The following is a 24,804-nucleotide window of genomic DNA, read 5'->3' as shown; positions in this document are numbered from 1 at the left end:
GAATAAAGGCACAGGGAAGTCATAATGTATAGAAGTGTGGGCATAGAAGAGTGATAATGTATAGGAGTGTGGGCATAGAAGAGTGATATTGTATAGAAGTGGGGGCATATGGGACAATAATGTATAGAAGTGTGGGCGTAGAAAAGTGATAATGTATAGGAGTGGGGGCATAGGGGATTCTTAATGTATATAGTAGTGTGGATAAAGAGGTTAATGGCCTATAGGTCACTGCCTGAAAAATTAGAAAACTAAAAAATTTAAATATTTATTAAATATATTAAAAAGGGGCCACTCTTCAGCCACAAAATTCATGAATCAGGCAATTCAATGTATGTATGGGGATCAGAAATCTGTCACTTTAGCAATCCCAATCATGCATCCCCCCCTTGCATACTACTGAAAAAAGTTTGTGTCACAAAGGTGCAGTCTAATTTAACACTTTCAGGTCACTGCACAATGCCTATTAACACACACTGATCGAGTGCTATTCACATTGGTAAGATATGCACTGTATTGATCCTATATTTCTCCTCCGCCTGACGCGTTTCTACACTCCCCAAAGGGGTAGTGTGTCATCAGAGGCATATAGATTGAAACCTGTAGGATACATTGCAAATGCACGCTATTATATCATGTTTTCGTCCGCATTTGTCGCTGTCATCCGGCACTAGTGCAGTGACCTGAAAGTGGCTGAAGAGTGGCTCCTTTTTAATATATTTAATAAATATTGAAATTTTAAGTGTTCTAATTTTTCAGGCAGTGATGTTACACATTTGAACACAAATTCAGCATATCCGTGCTTGTCTCATACAATTACTTAATGGTCTATAGCCTTACACACAGGGTCATAATATACAGCAATGAGGGTACAAATGGTGATAGGTATTAGGAGTGGGATTTTACCTTCAGGTCACGGTTGAGATATCACTGTCACGAACAGATAGTTTAATACTTTATCTCTTATCAAAAACCATTATTTTTCATTAGGCACAAGTAAATTCTTCTAATAGTCCAGTGGAAACAATAGGGGAGTGTCCAGGCTTAGCGCTTAGGGCAGCTTGAGCTGTAAATGTGGCCCTGTACATGTGACTACAATTTCATCCATCCCTAGTTTTACCTAAATTTAAAAAATAGGTATCAATCAATCTGTTTATGACAGAAATCTGCCATAATTTATTCCAACAAAGCACCTTGCACCACATTTATCAAGGGATTTAGTTATTAGATTTTTGGGACTCGCACAGAAACCTGGACATCTATGATGTATCAATATATCTTCAAAAAGCCTGAAGAAAACTTAACTTTTATTTTACCTAAAAGAACCTTTTAATTGAAACTTTTAATACACTTGGAAGCAAAAATAATTCCAACTGGTGAAAGTGTTATTGAGGTGGGCATCGCGGCATACAAAGTCCTCGGTATTGTAGATGTCCATGTTTTACAGACCACTGATACTGCAAGCAACTGACCCCTACAAGGTTCCGGGAAGTAGAGAAGGCCTGCAGCAGCCTTCCCCCTAGTACCATATTACTGAGCCTACAGAGTAGTTATGTGCTAAGTATTACTACCAATGGTGAGAAAACACATGATAACATCTAATATAAAGCAGGGTTATCCTATAACCTCTACTCTTGGCCTTCTTTCTGGTATACACGAGTTACTGAGGACAAACCACAGAATTATTCCTCTGGTGGAATCAAGAAATCTCCGTACAACTAAATAAAACAACACAAGTGGATTGATTAGAAGAAAGATTTATTGATTGGATGAAATATTAGATGTATAAGAAACAGATTGGTTGATCATCAAGGAAATCAAAAGGATTAATCATAAGATTTTATATTTTTTATTCTTTTTTTATTGCTTGCTCTCATCTCTTCTACTTTCTTGGTCCAATGTCCCTAAAAAAATTGATATGTAGGATAAATAATGAAGTAAAATCTAACATGATATAAACAGCTTTAACATTTTTTGGAGAATACAGTAGCTGTACCTCCAGTGATATAATAAAGTCTGGGTGCAGGGTTACTTTACTAGTGAAACATTTTGGAGGAGAGATAATGATGGAAGAGAAGGGATTGTGTAAAACACGGATATAAAGGATTGCGTTCTGCTTTCTAAATCTCTTAAATCTCAGGTATCGGCTCCCTGCAGGTGAACATGTGCTGATCTCTGGCCACGAATAACAGATATGTGATCTATTTTTGTGCTTCAAATATCATCAGTGTGTAATCCATTGCCGAGCCGTATGTCAGCAGGAAAGGTTTGTGTGTTACTCGTATCTGATTCTCTAGAAGAGTCACATGACTGTGTTACCTAGTAAGTGATCTGCACATATGAGCTCCATCAAATGACTCCTGAGTGTCTCCCGGGTGGTGTCAGTATTTTTCTCATAGTCTTCTATGGGAAGGCTCGGGTTGTAAACATGGGCAGGAATAGGACCTGCTCTGAGTTTTCTACAGACTACACCCAGTTGTGTGCATGCGGCTATTGAAATAAATGTGTCAGTGTACTATCTGCAAAAAAAGGGATAGCACACAGACAAGAAAGTCATTCATGTGGAATAAGAGTGAATACTGCCCAATCACATCTGGATGACATTGTTCCAAATCCATATGTGTACAGAGGGAAATTTATAAAAAAAAATTTCACTAGCCAAATACTTCCATAAATTGTGTATATATTGCATTGTTTCCCCATCTAATAAGCTCTGTGTGATTAATATAATGTATGCTCTACCATATATGTACAGAGGTCCCTAGTAACACTGAGGCACAATACTACAGAGCAAGGTGAATATGTAAGGAAATGTATCCTCCAAATGGTCACTATTACCAATGAAACATAAATATATATAAAAGAAATGATAATGTTATGAGATTTTGCACAGTTTACCGGATAAGTTGGGATTAGTTTTTGAATGAAACAAGACCTCAGCCAATCATACCACCAAGACTGCCATCTGGAAGCGTTATCTAAATAAAAGGGAATCATTTGGTTATTATTAGGTAATAGCGAAGCAAAATATACGTTTAAAAACATAGAAACAGAAATCAACACTGATTCCATGACTCGAGCTGCAGCTTGACCGCCACAAAAACCTGCAGAAATGTTAGTGGAACTCCTGGTTGTGTATAATGGGACCTGCAGCAGGATATTATTATTATCCTGATGTGAAATATACAGTCACCCTATTTACATCACCTATGGGATTATAAGAGAAGATATATGGTTGTGATCGGAATACACTTTGATGGTACATTTTATTTACACCTCCTATCTGCATAGAGCAATCCTAAATAAAACTCCTAATCATAAGAAAAGAGCAATCCTAGAAAAACCCTAAAGACCTGAATGTGTTATCTCCAGCCTCATCCTATTTATAGGACAATCATACATGTGCACTTACCAATTTACATGCCAAATCATTCAAAATCCCAGATGGTCCGATAAGTGCCTGAAATAACATAAAAAGTTTTTAATAGTTGCTGTTTTTTATATGATTTTACTAAAGGCAAATTTACTGAAATCTAATAATATTGTTGTGCAGTATTTAATAAATTCCTAAATTGGTGAAATCTAAATGAGATTCTGTCAGCTTCTAGACAATATATAAACTTATGGGGACACATGTATCTTTTATTTGGCTTGGCTTCTTTTTGTTTAGTTGAAACTTTTTTGGTGCATTTGCACTTTTGCAACAGTTTTTGTGCTTAAGACAATCTTACTACTAGAGGGGAAACTCTGGCTTCCTCTTTAACTTTGGGAAGATTTGTGCATGAAAATAATTCCAATTTAAAGATACCAGGAAAAGCATCAATACTTTTAAGAGATACCAGTGTGGTCTGGAGGCTTATTAGAAAAAAATTCCAGTTACCAATGGATATTTCAGAATTTTTGTTACTAAGAGACTTATTTTATATGGGTAAATGAAAAGGACAGCAGGGATGGCTTTCCAATTGGGAGAAGAAAGGAGTCTATGGGCTTGGAGATATAATAGATATGAAGGGAAAGTAATTTAAGTTATTTGACCAGGTAAAGAGTGAGTTTGGTTTAAGGGACTCAGAATGTTTTGTATTATTTACAGATCATTAATGGATAAAGGATTTTTGAAGAGGATAGGAAAAGGTAACTGTGAACTTTTTGGGAAAATATTTGACTCAGTGGGAGGAAACCCTTCGATTATAAACATTAGAATGAATTTGACATCTGGGGACGAGAATAACTGTAATTGTAAGGTAGAAAATAAATGGGCAAGAGATGTAGAGGAGTATATCTCAGAAGAAGTAGAATCATTGTATTGTAAGAAAGAAAAAAGAAAACATAATCTTGCTTCAAAGTTCTAGTTGGATAAATGTCCAGTGCCATAAGCAGGCCTTTCTTGTGTTTGAAACCAGTTTTTCCTAAGTAAGACTTAGGCACCTCACCTACAAGGTAATATGTTCAGTATGTAAATGTGACCTTCTGCAAGTATATTATTGTGAGGTTAAACCATAAATGATGGAACGATGTAGAAACCTCTGATTGTTCGCTCTTTCATTATTACTGTGCTGCAGCCTCTTGTTCTAGGAGTCAGTAGTAAATCTGTGGACAAGTAACAAGCTCCACATAGGAATCTGGATCCCAAAAGTAAATTTGAGATCTCGACAAAACCATAAACTATTTGTAGTGGAAAAATACTAATACTTTACTGTATATTCACTTGCTATTATTATTTTAACCTGGTGCTAGTTGTATTCTTAGATCTGTACACCAGTATTATCTATTCTGTACATTATCTCAAAGTGCTTTGCTGTCCTATAGAACATTTCCTTTCAAATTGCCCGCATTACAGACAGTCCCTGGGTTACATACAAGATAGGTTCTTTAGGTTTGTTCTTAAGTTGAATTTGTATGTAAGTCGGAACTGTATATTTTATCATTGTAACTCTGCCCAAAAATTTTTTTGGTCTCTGTGACAATTGGATTTTAAAACTTTTGGGTTATCATAAGAACCAGGATTAACAATAAAGCTTAACTGCAGGCACCTTTGATAACTGTTATAGCTGTTTATTGTAGCCTAAGGCTAAAGTACAGTAAAGTAAGTTGGGTGTTCTTAAGTAGGGGACCGCCTGTACTCAAAAGTAGATTCTTCCTTCCTTCTAAATCAGTTGGGAATTGTGAAATGAATAGAGAAGTGAATGAATAATAACATGTACTATAACTATAAATGTTGTAGATTTGTGATTCTCACCAGTATTTCACAGATGGGGGGTTATAATTATATCTTATTAGACTATAACAATACAACAATTACACAAATATTTTCAAAATCTAAAAAGAAACTTACCTGAAGTAGATCAAGGACCTTCTGCACTAAACCTTCTAGACTTTCTCCAAGCTTTGTGACTAATTCTTCCTGTAATACATTTGTCATGTAAATGTGTTAGTTATACAAGTGATCTTACTGTATTATCTTTATCAGACTATATAAACCTTTCTTTATTGTACTGAGGAAACTAACACTTTGGGGGTCATTTACTAAGGGACCGATTCGCGTTTTCCCAACGTGTTACCCGAATATTTCCGATTTGAGCCAATTTTCCCTGTATTGCCCTGGGTTTTTGGTGCACGCGATCGGATTGTGGCGCATCAGCGCCGGCATGCACGCAACGGAAATCGGGGGGTGTGGCCGAACGATAACCCGAAGGAATTCAGAAAAACCACCGCATTTAAAAAAAAAAAAGTGTTGCTGGACATGCTCTTACCTTCACCAGGTATAGGATGGTGCATTCTGGCGTTCCTCGGGGAACTTCAGCGCAGCAGCGACATCTGGTGGACGTCGGAGGAACTGCCTTAGTGAATCGCCAGAAGACCCGAATCCGCCGCACAGAAGGCGTCGCTGGATCGCGAATGGGCCGGGTAAGTAAATCTGCCCCTTTGTGTAGATATTGTATATGAAAATATCCACATGTTACAGTTTTGGGCGACCTTTACAGCTCCCTTTGAGGATTCTGTTCTTCTGCTTTGTTATAGTGTATGAACACCAAGCCCACAGTATCACAAAGAATCAACTGAATAATTTGGACTAATGGAATGATTTTAAGATATACTAATAAGAGCAAGATTTCTTACCACTGTATCACCAGTGCCAAGTGCATCGTCCCCAAAGCAAGCAGCGTTTTTCTAATGAGAAATAAAGAAAATAAAACTTGTGTTACCTTCTTGTATTAGAAGCGATAGAAGCAACTTAATAATATGACAGCAATAATCAGCCAGTGCTCACCTAGGAATATAGTCTATATAGCTAAAAATGATGTCACTGATCTAGTTATCCATGGCATTTTTTTCCAAAAGTTTGCCTAACAATTTTGATCTTGTGATTCAGGTTTTCAAGTGTAAAGAAATAACTACAACTGCCCATAGCTTTCTCTCTCCTACTTGATTCCAATAACTGTGCATTATATAGCCGTTCTATTGTATGATGTATGTGTCATATCTGGAAAAATGAAGGATTATCGATGACAGAGTTTGAGTAAGCATAAAGGCAGAACATGCAGCTGGTATGGGGCTGGGGAGAGAAGGTTGTCCAGGGTTTCATTTCCTCCATACACATCTCAACATACATTCATATCATTTTACTGGAGCCACCAATAGGGGTAAATGTTTAATTGAGTTCAACCAATGCTAGATATAAGTGGAGGATTAAGGATCCTATGGGCCCAGGGCTGTTCACAAGACTAGGGCCCCTAGGTATCTAAACTAACATGTGCCCAGATGTTAGGACTTAGGTACTCATCTATATGGTTAATCTCGTACTGTTCCTAAAAGTAATTTCATGATAAACTTCAAACAAGCACTTAAAACCCATCTTTTAAGTAAAGCCAATCTCATTCCATAACTGCAGGAAACCATCACAACCAGATATCCAAGACTGCATATAAGCCAAGGCTCCCAATTTAATGAAATTCCACAGCAAATGCTCCCTTTAATGAAATGTCCACAACAGAGCTCCACATTAATGAAATAGCAGTAAAGCCCCCCTTTGATGTAATGTCCACAATAGAGCCCCATTTAATGTTATGTCCTCAGCAGGGCCCCCTTTAATGAAATGTCCACAGCAGAGCCCTCTTATACATAAGTATCTGCAGCAGATTTCCCTTTACATAAATGTCCACAACAGATGCCCCCCTAGAATAAAATTTCCACAGCAGATGCACTCCTTTCATAAAATGTCCTCAACAGATGCCCCTTTACATAAATGTCCACAGCAGAGATTTCCCCCACACTATTAATGACACCTCCGCATCAATGTATGTGCCCAGGCAGAAAGAGGAGAAAATGGAGCCGCAGGGCGGGGGAGAAAAAGCTGAAGGTGAGTTAAGATTTTTTTCTTAATGATGAAGGGTTTGTGTCCCTTGGAAGCCCATAGTAGTGGATGTAGCAGTCTGTTCTATCCTTCAGAGCTATACAGGGGATATTTATCATTGCATTTTACTAAGTTTTGGTGTACAGAATGATAAGAATAAGATTCACATGTATAAAGCACATAGGCAGAGATGGTTCTTGTATGTGTAAAGGAATCTGACTATTCTATTTCCAATGAGATCAGTATCTAGATGAATTAGTGTCTGTATATGGAGACATCCGTTTTGTGTGACTAGGTCTCTACTCATTACAGTGAATTAGAAGTTTTAAAACATACCAAGAGCTGCACAACGTCTTTTGCAGTTACTGCATTTCGATCTCCCTAGAAAGCAAACGCAGCAAGTTACATGGGAATTTACTATAATCTCTAATAAATTAAAGGGATTTTCCTATCTTGTGTATTCATGACCTTTCCATAGGTGCGGGTCCTTGACTCCCTTGGTACAGCTGTAAAGTTTGGCATGCATAAGGAACAAAGTATATAGGTTTGCCATGTATATGTGGCCACTCTCTATTCAAGTCTATTCGAGTCTTTTCGAGTTATTTTCAGCACTGCCATAGGTCTGAATGGTGAGAGAAGGCAAATGTGGTGAAAGCTCTCCGATCAGCCCGGCCGCAGGAAGGGGACAATAAGCTCCAATGATGTATTTATGACATTTGCTCTGTATATGCCCTACATACAATGGATAGAAAACCCCCTCTAACAACTTCTAAAGCAGATAGCCTGGGGGTCTCAGCAGCCAGAATGTGGTGGTGTCTGTGACAATTGGTTGTTCACGACAAACTATATATTAAAATATATATAACCTTTCAACAAACCAGTCCTGCCCACATCACACATACTATAGAATCATGTATAATTACCAGACCTAGTCCATGTAAAACATCTGTAAGGTTCACAAAGTAATAATTCTGATTGAATTAAGCTCTCAGCAGTACATTAAAATTACATGATTTTTTACCACTAATAAATGCAATCATATAAATATTTGATATCTTTTAGTTATTAACGAGAAAACCAGTGCAGGGGGATCAGATCTGTCACTTCCACAGAAAAGAGGAAGAAGAGACCTTTCCATGTGTCACACTGATTCCATCCTCCCATTAGTGGCCTCATCCCCAAATGGCTGTGAATATCAGACTTCTATAACAACTTCCTAAACCTGAGTGTTCTATACCCACAAGTAACATTTCTGTAGATATCCAGGCTGTGACTATAAGACTTTTATATCTAGATAAACCAAGTCTGACCAAAGTCTGACCAAAGCCAAACTTTTTTTTATCATTACATTAAAATTATTATTTTTACCTTACAAATGAAGGCCTTTAGGTTGTCGGGCAATGGAGACACATTATTCTAAAATAAAGAATATACAAGTAAGTTGTATTTGCTATTAAAGTCATGTGATCTAGAGATTTATTTCAGTCCAATTTTAAATAATATCCATCAATCTACAAAAAAGATAATTCAGTGTGATATGTGTAAGTTACTGTAATAATACCACGACTGATCCACTGCTCCCCCTCCATATATATAACATTAGTGTTTATGTGTGTGTATTCAAAGAGTAGAGAATTACAATAGATAATCCGATTATATTTATTTCTACTAAACTTTCCCATTAATAATGTTGATTGAATAAACCTTTTAGACCTTATTTCATTTTTCTATCTACAAATATGTAAGTATAAATTGGTGATACCGTCAGGGCCTTTGCCAAACAGGTTGATAGCAAAGCATCATCGGCCTGTAATTATAAATATAAATAATTTTATCAGAAATCATGAATTCTGCAGATATAATCATTTGTTCTGTTAACACATGTCCATATGTGTCACATTACCAGAGAGATTATTAGAATAAAGTTCATAATAATATTAAACACCACTGTTATATTAAAAAGAGATAATCAATCAAATAATTAAATGGTTTCACAGTCTCTTACACTTTAAGCTGCCATACAATATGGTGTAAATAAATCTCTGAGAGAGCTATAACACATAATGGTAAACTTACCAGCGCACATAGTATTTGTGTTGCACCTTCACTCAGTTTTAGTGTGTCCTGGAAAAATACAATGATGATGATGAGGATTTTGTATATTTACATTTTCTACATAGAAAAGTTGTAAGTCTGTTATTATACCTGGTCTTAAAAATATATATTACATAGAAATAATAATAGGAAGTATCAGTATTTTTTTCTGGAAGTATTTTAAGAACTTTAACAAGATTTATTCGAAGCTTAAAAAGTTTTGGGGACAAGCCTTGGGGACAGAATTACATCTGGTCAGGAAGATATCAGCTATAGCCTCTTCCAGTATTGTGAAATTTCCAATAAAATCCAAGTTGGAACAAATAAGTATTGGAAAATCAAAGCAGATGGTCTGAATAAATACCTCCGTGCTGCTACTTTTACTACTTTTAAGGTGACACCATTGTGCTGACCCAGCCATGAGATTGATGCTTAGAAACCTCCATTAACACAATATACAGGACGGTGCCCGGATCACATTGATGTCATCTTATACTCTGGAAGTTCAGCATTATACCAAACAGAGAGTGGAACAATCTCCTGTCCTCCTGTCACTGTCCTGGATAACAGGCTGGTAGTAGCTTTTGAACCTTTTGTATTATCTTATGACAAGCAACCTATTCCATAACGCCAGCAAGTTACAGCGATACCAGAGGAACCTACCTGCAATCTGACATATCCTGGAGCAGTCTGACTAATGATCAGGGAATATGTTGTGTGCAGGTTGAGTTTCAGCATAATTCACTGCTGTTCCCTTTTATCCTAAAGCGTTTTGGCAGACTGCCACCCACACACCAGTAAAACCAGAGTCCTAAGGCCATCAGATGTTTCAGCGTTTGTTCACATTTTTGGAAAACTTCAGGACTTGAATGATCTATTTTTTTATGAAAACTAAACTCTTTCATTTGTATCTCTGCCTCATGTGCTTTACTTTCAGATTACAAAACAGTCTCCAATCAGAAAGCTGCTTTCAGTTTTTACCATTGACTTTAAGAATATGAAAGATGCATCTGTCAAAAATTAATCCATCAAAAAAATGGGAAAGCTGTCAAAAAGTCTAATTGCTTGAAATGTGAATGGAGTCTTGTATGTAGGGCGAGGACTACACCAAGGTTATAGTCATGTAACTGTAACCTTGATTGTGCCGTTTTCCAATACAATTCTATCAATCTATGAATTAATCTGGATCTAATAAGAATTTCTTTACAGTCAAGTGTAAAAATATGAAAAACTATATATCTCATTATTTTGGAAGTTTTTGTAGCTATCAATTGATCTAATTCCACACTGATCAACATTGTGGAAAACTATAAAATGTATCCACCTTCATAGTTTACATTCCATAGAAATACAAATTCTATATCTGAATCCCCCAGTAAGGGCCGTGCTGTGCAATTACATTTAAAGGAAAAACTTACAAGCAATTCGAACAACTCACGAGCCACATCCTCCAGAGTCTTTCCAGCTGCTGCTAACGCTTCCTCCTGTAGGGGAAATACATTTAACTATTTTACAAAGTAGAAACATGGCTTTTATTCATTACTTTTAAATTTCATAGAAGTATATCCTCCGAAGCTTAAATTAAAAGGTAAAATATATTAAATGTACATTTTAAATCATCTGTGTGACTGTATATGTGTGACTGTATATAAACATATATAACATATATAAGCAGCCACTTACATTTCCTATGAAGATAAGTGGATGGGTAATCCAGAAAGAAGGGATCATTTATCCCAATTGTCACATCCCAGAAGAATAATAGTATCAATTTACAGTGACTCCCAAGTCCTTCCTTTCTTCTAGCCCCTTGGCCTACTACCATGCAGGGGGTGCAGGTACAAGCCACTTCTAGGAAACATTGGGCTGTAGAACCAAATAGAATTTGGTTTTTTGGGTGGTGATGCACCCAGAATGTCCTAATGGGGACCCACCATTGACTATTATGGCCCCTGCCCTATAGTCTGTGTTCTAATAATGCAGAAAGTGTTGAAGTTGTAAGCAACATCTCCCACAGCCATATATATAAGTAGTTGGAGCAGATGTCAGGCCTGTACACCAATTCTTCATTCTTAATGTTTTGATGGCAATTGACCTCATTTAATATCTGTTCTGTTGGCTTTCCAATTATTTGGTTTCCGGGAAGCTAGTCCATTCATATCCATATTTTCCACTTCATTTAGAATGAGGTGTTAATGCAGTTCTTTACTTACTAATGTCTGATCTTCATGAATATTAAGAATTACATCCAAAGCACAACCGGAACATTTCTAGTAAGAGATTAGAAGAAAAGAGAACCTTTTATTTAGGTCATCAGCTACAAACAATATGTTCTATGTCATATAACATCCTTTATCATGTTCGAAAAGTAAACTATGTAGAACAAGATTCAGAATAGTTTTTTAGGGCACTTTTTTATTCCAGTGTCAGGTATTGTATAATGTCATCGCCATCCTTATCTTGTATCACTATGACCCTGCACTGTGATAAATACAACAATAAAAAATTAAAATCAATGAAATATGGTTCAGTCAGGGATTACTGGAACTGTTACACTTGGATATACTGTATAGTAAGTTTCTAACTAATAATCATAAATTCCTTTTAGTAAGCAAATTATACCCTAATAAATTATAACTGGGAGATATTACATTCACTAAACAACATCTATAATGGGAAATAGGAAACCATCCTAATCCTATAGCATCCCATGGTCTGTCCTGTCCTGTCAGTAGCTGATAAATATCATGACACTACTGTTTGAGGGGAACGGAAAATTGAGATAGGACTTCCAGACACTTCTCTACAAATCTTTTCAACAGAATTTAGCGCCGTTCCTTACTTATATCCTGTAACGGCAGTAATATACTTTTGAAGGTTACAAATGATAAGAAATACATACAGTGCTGTATAACAAGAAGAAGAAAAGCTCGTATGCATTAGGCAAAAAAGTACAAATTTTATTAGAACAATATTCACATAACATGTATTAAGGTAAACCTTAAAAACAATTAAAAAGTGTGACAACACACATATACAAACAACAAGTGGATCAAGACCACATAGGTCAATCCACATACAGCCATAAATATCTATATCAAATCCCCACAACAAAAAGTAAACTGTATAATGTATGCAAACCCTAGAAAAAAAGAGAGACTTCTGCAGTAGTCCCTTTAGAGGTCGCCCAGGCCGGTCCAAAAGTAGAGTACCAGATAAATAATGATATGGTCAAACCCATGTGTATGGGTTAAGAACGACCAAAATAGGGTGACCAAATCCAGGGATAAAGGGGAGATACGGTTACCATGTAGGAAAAGGCTGAAGGCACCCCACGCGTTCCGTCGCACTCCTGCGACTTCCTCAGGGGTAAGTGCCAAACTGTTGAAGGGTCCTACCTTTAAAGGTCCCGGAGTGACCATCTCCCCCAATCAAAGACGGCAAGTCCGCACAATCTGATAGCCATCAGCTGTATGATCGCGCGCCAAACATTATGCGCACGCGCCTATGTCCACACACAGGAAGTATCGCAATATTATGCGCATGCGCAGTTCAGGCGACACAAAAGAGTATGTTATGCGCATGCGTCTGCGCCGCTTTATAGCAAAGATGGAATATAGACCAATGCCAGTGCGCATAATTGTGCGCATATAGAAAGTGTCGCAACATATTTCAAAACATGTAGCAGGTAAGTGAATATATAAAAGAAGAGAACAGTCACACACCGCTATAATACCTGAATAAAAAAAATGACTAAACAAAGTCTATAATAAGTGCAGTGGAAAATTAGACTTAACAGAGGTCTATAATAAGTGCGGTAAAAAGTTTCTGTAATTACAGTGGTAAATTAGTCATCCCTTCTGATATGTGATCAAATCTAAACAAAATATATAAACATGCAAAAATGCACGGTAAAGCTCTTGTCTAATAGTAAACCTAAATAGTGTAGCTAAAAAAATAAAAAATTTTTTTAATTAAATATTAATATTGGGTATTAATAATCGTTGTGCGGACTTGGATGAAAGCCAAGGAGACGGTCACTCCGGGTCCAGACAGCACCCAGATATTTAAAACATAAAAGTCAGTCCATAGGTCTCAAAAAGGAGGAAATACCTAAATACTCATAGTTTTGAAAACATGTTCCTTTTGGAACATGATTATTGATACATGGTTAAATCAATCAACAAAAAACGTAATATAGAATAAATAATGTTAAAGGGTAAGCAGAACAGCAAGGTCCAAGAGGCAAGAAGACTACTCAAGAAGACTGGACATAAGTGTAAACTTAAATTCGAAAACAAGATAAGTGCTCTTTTTTGTATTCTTTCTTCATTTTTCATTCCTTCGTTTTTTCATTCTTTCGAGAATCGATCCTGGGAAGCAGTAGAGATCACGCAAGGATAGATAAAGCGGAGCCCCAAATGTCAGGGGAAGATTCTAAAAATGATTTATCCATGGAAATGAATGATGAACGGGTGACGCAACTATGAAAAGTATCAAAGAATTAGTGTTAATAATCAAATCTGACGACGTGAAAACGTGATCGGAGAAGTAACAAGACATATCATTAAAGAGGAAAATCAGTGTGTCATGTGTATGTGAAGAAAGTGTAAAGAATGTGCATCAATGTAGGGGGGCCATAGGGGTCCCAGACTAACAGGGGAGAAACTCCCGAAATGTGAAAAAATTGTGAAAAATGAAATTGGTGAAAAAAAGTGATCGTGTAGATGATAAGGGAAGAAAAAGATAGACCAAGCAAGAAGATATGATCAAGAAATGGGGGAAGAAACAGGTGAAGAGGAAGTGAAAAGATGTGTTGAAAGTGTAAGAGGGAGAAGGGAAAAAGAAAGGAAGATGAGTAAGAGAACAAAGATAAAGAATCAAAGAATCAAAAGAACACTCACCCGTTCTCATGGATACACAGCCAGAATAGGTCATCGTTGCTTATAGAAACCTGAAAGTAAAAGGTCTTCATTAATCCCCCGAGGAGCAAGGCTCCCTAGGTTGTAGATCCACCGGGCCTCTCTTCTGAGGAGTTCCGGGGTGATGTTCCCTTCCCTTATGTTTGGTTTCACAATATCCAACCCCACAACACTAATCCCTCGGGTCCTACCTGCATGTGCACGTCTGAAGTGGGTGGCCACGGTTGAGAGAACCTTGCCCTGGTTAAAATGTGATTCCGCATTTGTGATACTCGAGAGGTGCTGTTGCACTCTTTTTCTTAATTCCTGTGTGGTCTGCCCGACATAGAGTTTTTGACATGGACAAATCAGGGCATAGACCACATTCCTCGATTTGCAGTTTATGAACTCCCGTAACTTAAAGGTTTTTTGGTTAGTCGAGTCCACAATCTCTTTTTTCGTCCGCATAAGTGGGCAAATTGAGCACTCACCACAAGCATGGGAGCCTGTAAGTTTAATCCCCCTCATCAGAGATCTTTTAGGTTTTTGATAGTGACTGGACACCAAGCGATCTTTAAGGTTTTTGGCTCTTTTGGCTATCAGGCAGGGTTGTTCCGATATCAAATGACCCAGTTTCGGTTCCGCCAACAATATATTCCAGTTTCGGTTCAAGATGCATCGTATGTCGTTCCATTGATTATTAAAAGTGGTAATAATGCCATATCTTGGTTCCTTTGTCCGTTGTTTGGGTTGCAACAGATTTTCTCTCTGTGAATCACGTGCTCTCTGAAAAGCCCTTGAGATCGATTTTTTGGGGTATCCACGGTCTCTGAAGCGTTGTGTGAGGTCACCAGCATTCCTCCGGAAGTCACCAAGAGTAGAACAATTTCTCCTCACCCTAATAAACTGTCCAGTAGGGATTCCATTTTTCAGATGGTGAGGATGAAAGCTGGAGAAATGTAATAAACTGTTCGTTGCAGTACTCTTTCGATGAAGATCCGTCTGCAAGCTGTTTCCCACCACACTCACTTTCAGATCCAAAAATTCTATCGAGGTCTGTGAAGAATGACAAGTAAGTGTGATGTTCAATGAATTACGGTTCAATGATGTAATAAATTCTTCACATGTCTCAAGTGGTCCATCCCAGATTAATAGGATGTCGTCGATAAAACGAAACCATCCTAGCACATGTCGGCCAAAGTAGGGGGACGGGTACACGTGTGCGCCCTCCCACCAACCCAAAAATAGGTTGGCGTAGGAGGGCGCACACCGCGCACCCATCGCCGTACCCGAGGACTGTCTGTAATGCCTACCATCAAACACAAAATAACTCTGTCTTAGGACAAATCCCAAGAGATCGATCAAAAAGGAATCATGGCGCCTATCACCAGTTGAACGACTGTCCAAGAAAGTAGAAATGGCCAGAATGCCGTCATTGTGAGCAATATTAGTGTACAACGATTCGACATCTAATGTCACCAGCCAAACCTTCTCCGGTACACTAATATCACAGATTTTCAGTATCAGATCTGTGGAATCACGAATGTAAGACCTAAGTTCAAGCACAAGAGGTTGTAAAAAATAATCTATGTACATACATGACTTCTCACAAAGCCCACCAATCCCCGACACGATGGGCCTCCCTGGAGGACAGGTCAGAGATTTGTGGACTTTGGGAAGCATGTAGAACGTGGGCACCACCGGGTGCTCCACCGATAGGAATTTAAATTCCTTGTTGGAAATAATGCCGTAGTTTTGTGCCGAAACTAAAAGGTGGTCTAGCTTCTTCTTAAAGACCTCAGTCGGATCCGAAGGAAGGGGGGAGTAGTATCTCACATTATTCAGCTGTCGTCTGGCCTCCTTTAAATACATCTCCTGAGGCCAGAGGACCACATTCCCCCCTTTATCCGCCTCCTTGATGACAAATTCGGAGTTGGATCTGAGAGTCTGTATGGCCATCCTCTCTTCCCTACTCAAGTTTTCAAATGAGTATTTGTTAGCGGGCAGTTTATCTATTTCCTTGGTCACCCGATTATAAAAAAGTTGTAAAGCTGGTACAAGGCTCAAATTTGGTGTAAGTTGTGATGGTAATCGAAGGGGACACGGTCTCCTACCTGAGGTAACCGTCGCTTCATTTTCATTCAGTAAATCCAGAAGATCTCTTAAAGTCTGTCGATCCTCCTCAGGTACTGTGTCAATCAGGTTGGGTTGTTGGAAAAGAATTTTAAATGCAAGTTGTCTACAAAAAAGAAAAACGTCTTTGGTTAGTTCAAATTTGTCGAGACATTGCATAGGAGAGAACGTCAGGCCTCTTTGTAGGACTGACAGTTCAGCATCCTTAAGAATGTAAGTAGATAAATTTATAACCTGAAGACAGTTCCCCTCCGATCTTTGGTTGGCACAATCATGGGTTACTTGTTGCGTTGATTCCCCCGTTTGTGTTGGGGTGACCTGACCCGGTTTTGGGGTCCCCTCTTTTTGGAACGCGTGGTGCCTTCCGTGCCTTCCCCTGCCTGGCTTTCTATGTCGCTTACTCGTGAGGATAAAAAATCCTCACTGGAGGAAGGTTCTCGGTTCATCTGTTTTCTAGGGGTACGTCTGAAGAAACGTCTACGATTGCCCTGATGATTCCAACGGTAAGCCCTACCATTGTCAAAATCCTGTTTGTCGGGCCACCGTGGCCACCCACTTCAGACGTGCACATGCAGGTTTCTATAAGCAACGATGACCTATTCTGGCTGTGTATCCATGAGAACGGGTGAGTGTTCTTTTGATTCTTTGATTCTTTATCTTTGTTCTCTTACTCATCTTCCTTTCTTTTTCCCTTCTCCCTCTTACACTTTCAACACATCTTTTCACTTCCTCTTCACCTGTTTCTTCCCCCATTTCTTGATCATATCTTCTTGCTTGGTCTATCTTTTTCTTCCCTTATCATCTACACGATCACTTTTTTTCACCAATTTCATTTTTCACAATTTTTTCACATTTCGGGAGTTTCTCCCCTGTTAGTCTGGGACCCCTATGGCCCCCCTACATTGATGCACATTCTTTACACTTTCTTCACATACACATGACACACTGATTTTCCTCTTTAATGATATGTCTTGTTACTTCTCCGATCACGTTTTCACGTCGTCAGATTTGATTATTAACACTAATTCTTTGATACTTTTCATAGTTGCGTCACCCGTTCATCATTCATTTCCATGGATAAATCATTTTTAGAATCTTCCCCTGACATTTGGGGCTCCGCTTTATCTATCCTTGCGTGATCTCTACTGCTTCCCAGGATCGATTCTCGAAAGAATGAAAAAACGAAGGAATGAAAAATGAAGAAAGAATACAAAAAAGAGCACTTATCTTGTTTTCGAATTTAAGTTTACACTTATGTCCAGTCTTCTTGAGTAGTCTTCTTGCCTCTTGGACCTTGCTGTTCTGCTTACCCTTTAACATTATTTATTCTATATTACGTTTTTTGTTGATTGATTTAACCATGTATCAATAATCATGTTCCAAAAGGAACATGTTTTCAAAACTATGAGTATTTAGGTATTTCCTCCTTTTTGAGACCTATGGACTGACTTTTATGTTTTAAATATCTGGGTGCTGTCTGGACCCGGAGTGACCGTCTCCTTGGCTTTCATCCAAGTCTGCACAACGATTATTAATACCCAATATTAATATTTAATTAAAAAAAATTTTAATTTTTTTAGCTACACTATTTAGGTTTACTATTAGACAAGAGCTTTACCGTGCATTTTTGCATGTTTATATATTTTGTTTAGATTTGATCACATATCAGAAGGGATGACTAATTTACCACTGTAATTACAGAAACTTTTTACCGCACTTATTATAGACCTCTGTTAAGTCAAATTTTCCACTGCACTTATTATAGACTTTGTTTAGTCATTTTTTTTATTCAGGTATTATAGCGGTGTGTGACTGTTCTCTTCTTTTATATATTCACTTACCTGCTACATGTTTTGAAATATGTTGCGACACTTTCTATATGCGCACAATTATGCGCACTGGCATTGGTCTATATTCCATCTTTGCTATAAAGCGGCGCAGACGCATGCGCATAACATACTCTTTTGTGTCGCCTGAACTGCGCATGCGCATAATATTGCGATACTTCCTGTGTGTGGACATAGGCGCGTGCGCATAATGTTTGGCGCGCGATCATACAGCTGATGGCTATCAGATTGTGCGGACTTGCCGTCTTTGATTGGGGGAGATGGTCACTCCGGGACCTTTAAAGGTAGGACCCTTCAACAGTTTGGCACTTACCCCTGAGGAAGTCGCAGGAGTGCGACGGAACGCGTGGGGTGCCTTCAGCCTTTTCCTACATGGTAACCGTATCTCCCCTTTATCCCTGGATTTGGTCACCCTATTTTGGTCGTTCTTAACCCATACACATGGGTTTGACCATATCATTATTTATCTGGTACTCTACTTTTGGACCGGCCTGGGCGACCTCTAAAGGGACTACTGCAGAAGTCTCTCTTTTTTTCTAGGGTTTGCATACATTATACAGTTTACTTTTTGTTGTGGGGATTTGATATAGATATTTATGGCTGTATGTGGATTGACCTATGTGGTCTTGATCCACTTGTTGTTTGTAAATGTGTGTTGTCACACTTTTTAATTGTTTTTAAGGTTTACCTTAATACATGTTATGTGAATATTGTTCTAATAAAATTTGTACTTTTTTGCCTAATGCATACGAGCTTTTCTTCTTCTTGTTATACATTGCGGTTTTTGTATGCAGGCAACTTTTTGATTGTTATTATCTCTTGAATACCTATACATTCCCCCCACTCATGTGGTATAAATACATACAGTGCTGCAACAATAATTGAGATGCTTCACTGCATAAGCCACCAAAAACATTAGAAACGTAGGGGCAGATTTATCAAGCTGTATAAAAGTAAGAATGTTCTTAAAACCAATAACAGTTCAGCTTTCATTTTACCAGTGCTCATGGCTATTTTAAAGGGGAGCTTTAATTGGTTGCCATGGGAAACTAAGAACATTCTTACTTTTAGACAGTTTGATAAATCTGCCCCACAAGGTTCTACTGCAGAAATGTCTATCAGTGTCCATTGGAACCTGACAAATGTTTCCCCTCTCTCGCTATGTAAGTAATCTAGTGTAATTGTACGACTATATATATATATATTTACAGCACATGTTCTTAAAAAATAGCAATGTTATATCTTACCAGTATGAGTATAAGTTCTTTCGTAGCTGCCCTAAATTTCTCTTCATTTCGTGTGATCTGTGGGTAAACAATTACGAAAAATAAATATATGTACAATTATACAATTAACTACCGTATATACTTGCGTATAAGCCGAGTTTTTTAGCACAAAAAATGTGCTGTAAAATGTCCCCTCGACTTATACACGAGTCTATAACAAAAAAAAAAAATTACCCACTTAAAAAAAATAAACTTAAATACTCACCCTCTGATGTCAGCGCGTTGCGTCTTCTTTCTTCTCCGCGGCTCCTCTTCTCTCTTCTTTCTTCTGTCATGGACGCGCCCATGTTTTCTTAGTGGCCGCGCATACTATGACGTCAGCAGCGGCCGCGTCATAGTATGCGCATGCTAGAAGAAAACATGGCCGCGTCCATGCCGGAAGATAGAAGAGAGAAGAGGAGCCGCGGAGAAGAAAGAAGACGGGACACGCTGACATCGGGGACATCGGTAAGTTGCGCCGACATCGGGGAGCCGCGCTGACATCGGAGGGTGAGTATATAAGTTTTTTTTTTAAGGGCCGTGGGGGCAGGCAGGCTGTATACTACTAGGGGCTTGCTGTATACTACTAGGGGCTTGCTGCATACTACTAGGGGCTTGCTGTATACTACTAGGGGCTTGCTGTATACTACTAGGGTTCTGCTGTATACTACTAGGGGGCTGCTGTATACTACTAGGGGGCTGCTGTACACTACTAGGGGGCTGCTGTACACTACTGGGGGCTGCTGTACACTACTATGGGCTGCTGTATACTACTAGGGGCTGCTAAATACTACATGGGGGCTGGCAGGCTGTATACTACTGGGGGCTGGCAGGCTGTATACTACTGGGGGGTTTGACCAATGCATTTCCCACCCTCGGCTTATACTCGAGTCAGTAGTTTTTCCCAGTTTTGGTGGTAAAATTAGGTGTCTCGGCTTATACTCGGGTCGGCTTATACTCGAGTATATACGGTAACACATTCTTTATTGATATTAAATATTGGCAAATATAATTTACTTACCTTTCCTTTGTAGCTACACACAAAAATTGCAAGATTTACAGTGAAAGCTGGAGCATGCTAGATAAGAAGAGACAATAGAAATATATTAGTAAATGTAGATCAGAACTACATAACCTTGGTTAAGATTGGGGGAGTCGCCATCAGTTACTATGACAGCTATGTCTATGCTGGACTCCCAGGCCTGTCATTTATCCTGACCATAACCTGCCAGAGACAGTTGCTTAGACCTCAGTCATATAACTGTCATATACTTCAGTATTGCATTATATGGCAGAAGTGATTAAAACCCTAAGGTTCAATGCACACTTGGGGAACAAATAGTAAAAGAAAAGTTTTTAAAAATCAAAAAAAATTACAAGAATCTAAAAATTGAAATCCCTTTTCTTTTACTAGAACATATATAAAACAATAAACAAGTGAAATCATAAAAATGTTAGATATCCCTGTGCCCCCAAAATCCTGCTCTTTAAAAATAGAAAATGTGTCTACCCAACAGTGAAGCCTGTACCAGAAAATAGCAGCCAAATCTCTGAACCGCCACTTTATTGCTAATTTGCAACTCAAACAAAGTGACTAAAAGGTTGTATAGTAAGGACAATGGCAACAATAAAAACATAATCTTGTCCTGCAAGAAATGAGACCTGTCTAAATGCTGCAATATGAAAAATTCATTGGTGATAGAACATGGAAAAACTAAAAAAAATTTTTGGTACAAAAAGATAACTATTGGAACATATTAACAGTTACATAAACTTGGATTTCCTGTGACTGTACCAACCAAGGAATATGAAGAAAGTATAATTTGGAATAAAAATTAAAATACATAAATATACAGAGCACGCAAGAAAATTGTGCAAATGTGTTTTTTTTCACTAGTTTCCACATTTTTATATTTTTTTTCTCACTAAATGATATAGAATATTATTATCCAGCCACTAGAATGTACAATTGTTTAACATAAAAACAAGCCCTCACACAGCTCTGTACATGGATATTTAAAGTAAAATATGGATTTTTGAAGGTGGGCAGCAATAAACAAAAACACAGAAACAAAAACGGGACAAGTCATTAGAGAGTTAATAGCAAACATGCACAGGCTGAGCTGATGAAAGTCTATGTTTAGACCCCAGTAGCTTTGTAATGTGCACATTAACCTGTGATTTCCTCTAGTAATGTTTGCCTGCTTTACCTTGACCGCATCTGCTTTTGCCCTGTCACATAAATATTTTTGGACCTTGGTTATTATTATTATTACTTTTTTGCTGCTGTAGTTACAGTTAACATTTCTATGGGCTGCAAAATTGCACAAAAAATTTAAAGGTAAAATTATTGTCCGACATTTGAACAAACGGCCTTAAAATAACAGCTTTATGGGTCTAGATTTAAATAACCTTTAGCTATATTGAGATTTTATATTGGTCATTGAGGCCTAAATATACATTTTGTTATTAAAAAAAGTTAAATACATTAGTATTTATTCAAACTTACATTTACAGCAAATTCCAAGCACTGAGCATTTGTTGGTTTACTTCCTGATGTATCATAACATGATCTTTCTATGCAAAAAGAAAAAAATACAAAAGACACAAGTCAGCTGAATATACATTTACTGTATGTATGATCTATAGATTGTATTAATACATTAGCATCTAAATTACAATGTATTATATCTACATACCCACAGCCAGGCTGAGACCGGCCAGAGCAAAGAGTATGATGATCTTCATTCTGGAGATTGAGGAGATCAAGGTGTGAATGGTACAGGACAATGTTCTTCTTTTCTAGGATAAAATGAGGTGACATCCCTAAGATCACATGATGGCACCGCCCACATTGGAAATGATCCTAAATGCCTACAGCTTTGATGTCTCCATTATTTTAATCACATTTATTAGCATAGTTAAGAAAACATTTAACATTTGCCAAAATTTCACATCCTGCTTTGAATGTAAACATTAATAAAGCATAAGGAAGATTTTACCCTTTAGTTTTCTATCTGTCATATTTTTCCCTCATCGAAAACTTGTGTAGGATAAATGCATTTGAGAAAGGTTTTAATATCCTAATTTTAAACTATAAAATTCTGAATTGGGTGAATGTTTTTAGCACAAATTAAAAGTTAAAGGGGTTGGCCACTCTATTATGTCAGCAGCAGGATCCTATATAAAAGGGTGTTCCCATGAAGACAAAATTCTTAAATATATACTGGATAACAAAAAAACACATTCTCTAATACAATGTTATTAACAAATATACTGCATTTCACAGATATAAATCCAACCTGTCTCACTCCTTTTTAAAAATCAGAACTTTTTTATTAAGGCAGAGAAAAACAGAGCCTTACATTTTTTAACATTTTGAGTTAAAGCCACGTAAAAATAAAAAAAAAGGAAAAAACCCCATAGGGAAATGCAATGTAACGACACAAGAACGTTGTCAAGAGCCGGAAGAACGTTCACAAATTTTAATCTCCTTTATTGGTGTTTACCCAATAAAGATCATTTTTAACCACTTACTTCATAATTTTACTAAGTTTTATTGGGTAAACCTCTGTAATTTACCAATATACATCTATTAAAAGTTCTAGACTATTTTCTTGAAATGAGAGCATATTCCCAAACTAAGATGAAATCCAAAATACCAGGGGTGAACAACCCGCAATCTACAGAACTTTGGGTAGCGGCTCAGACCCTGCTGCTCACAGAGACCAATTAGAGCTGCCATCAATGATAAGAAGATTACCACAGTCACAGTGTGAGGATCTATAAGTAACTGTCCCTGGTTTATCAATGCTAAGGGAATGATAAGGATTATTCCACTTTTGTATTTTTTTGGCAAAAAAAGATTTGTAATTGCACCATAATACCCTGGAAATGTATTTTATATTTCTATTAGAATAGCATTCAGCGTAATGCAAATATCAGAAGGAGAAATTGTATATTAACAGTTTTATCCATAGCAGTGATCTCTTTGTAGAAGTAGAAGGTCTCAGAGAGAAATTCAAATCTTGGATAATACAATATTTTATGTGGGGGCACATTTAATATAAACTTGGCTTAAAAAGGTCATTTTTTGCTTTTAATTAAGCAGCGGGCACAACTTCTGTAGCTACCCATATAGTATGACTGAAAAGACTAAGCACCTGCTATTATGAATGAAGACTGATGCAAGAAGCAAAAAACTTTCCTCCAAGGAAGTCAATCTCCTCACCCGAGATCCCTCCAGGCTCCAGGTGTCACATAGTGGAAGATGGGGACTGTTTATTGTTCCACTTATTATTTGCATTTTATTATTGGGTTTGTTCCTTTTGGAAGTGACTGTTGGATTGCCAGGAATAAAATGATGAGATGTTTGCTCTGCACTGATGTGACCTCTTCCAGAGAACATCAGACACCACAATCTGTTCCCATATGAACAGTGTTATAGAGGACATACGTGTCATGTAGAGGAACCACGTGTCATATAGAGGACATACGTGTCCTTATTCGTTGTCTAACCTCTTGTGCAGTTTATTTTGTGAAACAATTATCCAACACTGAATACCATTTGTTAAAATAAGAGTCTTAAGGTTTAGGTTTGGGGCTTACATTCCATGTAAAGCAGATTTTGGGGTGCAGATGTGTCTTTTTTTTAATATGTGGCATTTTGCTAATACCGGATAGTTAAACGTTAAAGCCTATCAATTTACAGGGATCACAAAGCTGTGCATACAGTGCCAACACTTGTTATAGCATTTCTTTTTGAATTCAGAGTTTTATTAACCCTTGCACGACCCGTGACGTAACAGCATGTCACAGGTCGGCTGCGGGTGCTTATAGAGGGCTCTCCAAACACTAGGGGGTTACAGTAATAGTGGATGACACTTTGCTGCCAGTTAAACCTTGGTCTTTATGTACTGATACACAGGTTGGTTTTGTACAGTATATTATAGACAGTAGTTTTATTCTTGTACATAGGGGGCAGTATTATAGTAGTGATATTCTTGTAGATAGGGCGCAGTATTATAGTAGTTATATTCTTGTACATAGGGGGCAGTATTATAGTAGTTATATTCCTGTACATAGGAGGCAGTATTATCGTAGTTATATTCTTGTACATAGGGGGCAGTATCATAGTAGTTATATTCTTGTACATAGGAGGCAGTATTATAGTAGTTATATTCTTGTACATAGGGGGCAGTATTATAGTAGTTATA

General features: G+C 37.7%; 2 protein-coding genes across 2 annotated transcripts; both read right to left on the bottom strand.

Moving 5' to 3' along the window:
* Positions 1-1,738: 1,738 nt before the first annotated feature.
* On the bottom strand, positions 1,739-21,893 carry LOC140105230 (ranaspumin-like). Its single transcript, XM_072129179.1, has 15 exons — positions 21,885-21,893; positions 20,758-20,790; positions 20,610-20,666; positions 19,571-19,627; positions 11,656-11,712; positions 10,861-10,926; positions 9,425-9,472; positions 9,111-9,155; positions 8,717-8,764; positions 7,685-7,729; positions 6,115-6,165; positions 5,330-5,398; positions 3,410-3,457; positions 2,896-2,975; positions 1,739-1,901 (listed from the first exon to the last, which is right to left on the bottom strand). Exons 1-14 carry the CDS (start codon positions 21,891-21,893, stop codon positions 2,934-2,936), a joined length of 675 nt encoding a protein of 224 aa, XP_071985280.1. The 3' UTR covers positions 1,739-1,901; positions 2,896-2,933.
* Positions 14,347-16,567, bottom strand: LOC140104514 (uncharacterized). Its single transcript, XM_072128085.1, has 3 exons — positions 16,458-16,567; positions 14,556-15,399; positions 14,347-14,396 (listed from the first exon to the last, which is right to left on the bottom strand). The coding sequence occupies exons 1-3, from the start codon at positions 16,482-16,484 to the stop codon at positions 14,377-14,379; spliced, it is 891 nt and encodes a 296-aa protein (XP_071984186.1). The 5' UTR covers positions 16,485-16,567; the 3' UTR covers positions 14,347-14,376.
* Positions 21,894-24,804: the final 2,911 nt, after the last annotated feature.

Source organism: Engystomops pustulosus, chromosome 10 (assembly GCF_040894005.1).
Source record: "Engystomops pustulosus chromosome 10, aEngPut4.maternal, whole genome shotgun sequence".
Classification (NCBI taxonomy): Eukaryota; Metazoa; Chordata; class Amphibia; order Anura; family Leptodactylidae; genus Engystomops; species Engystomops pustulosus.
Note: the sequence above shows the minus strand (reverse complement) of the source record. Positions and strands in the feature narration are given on the sequence as shown.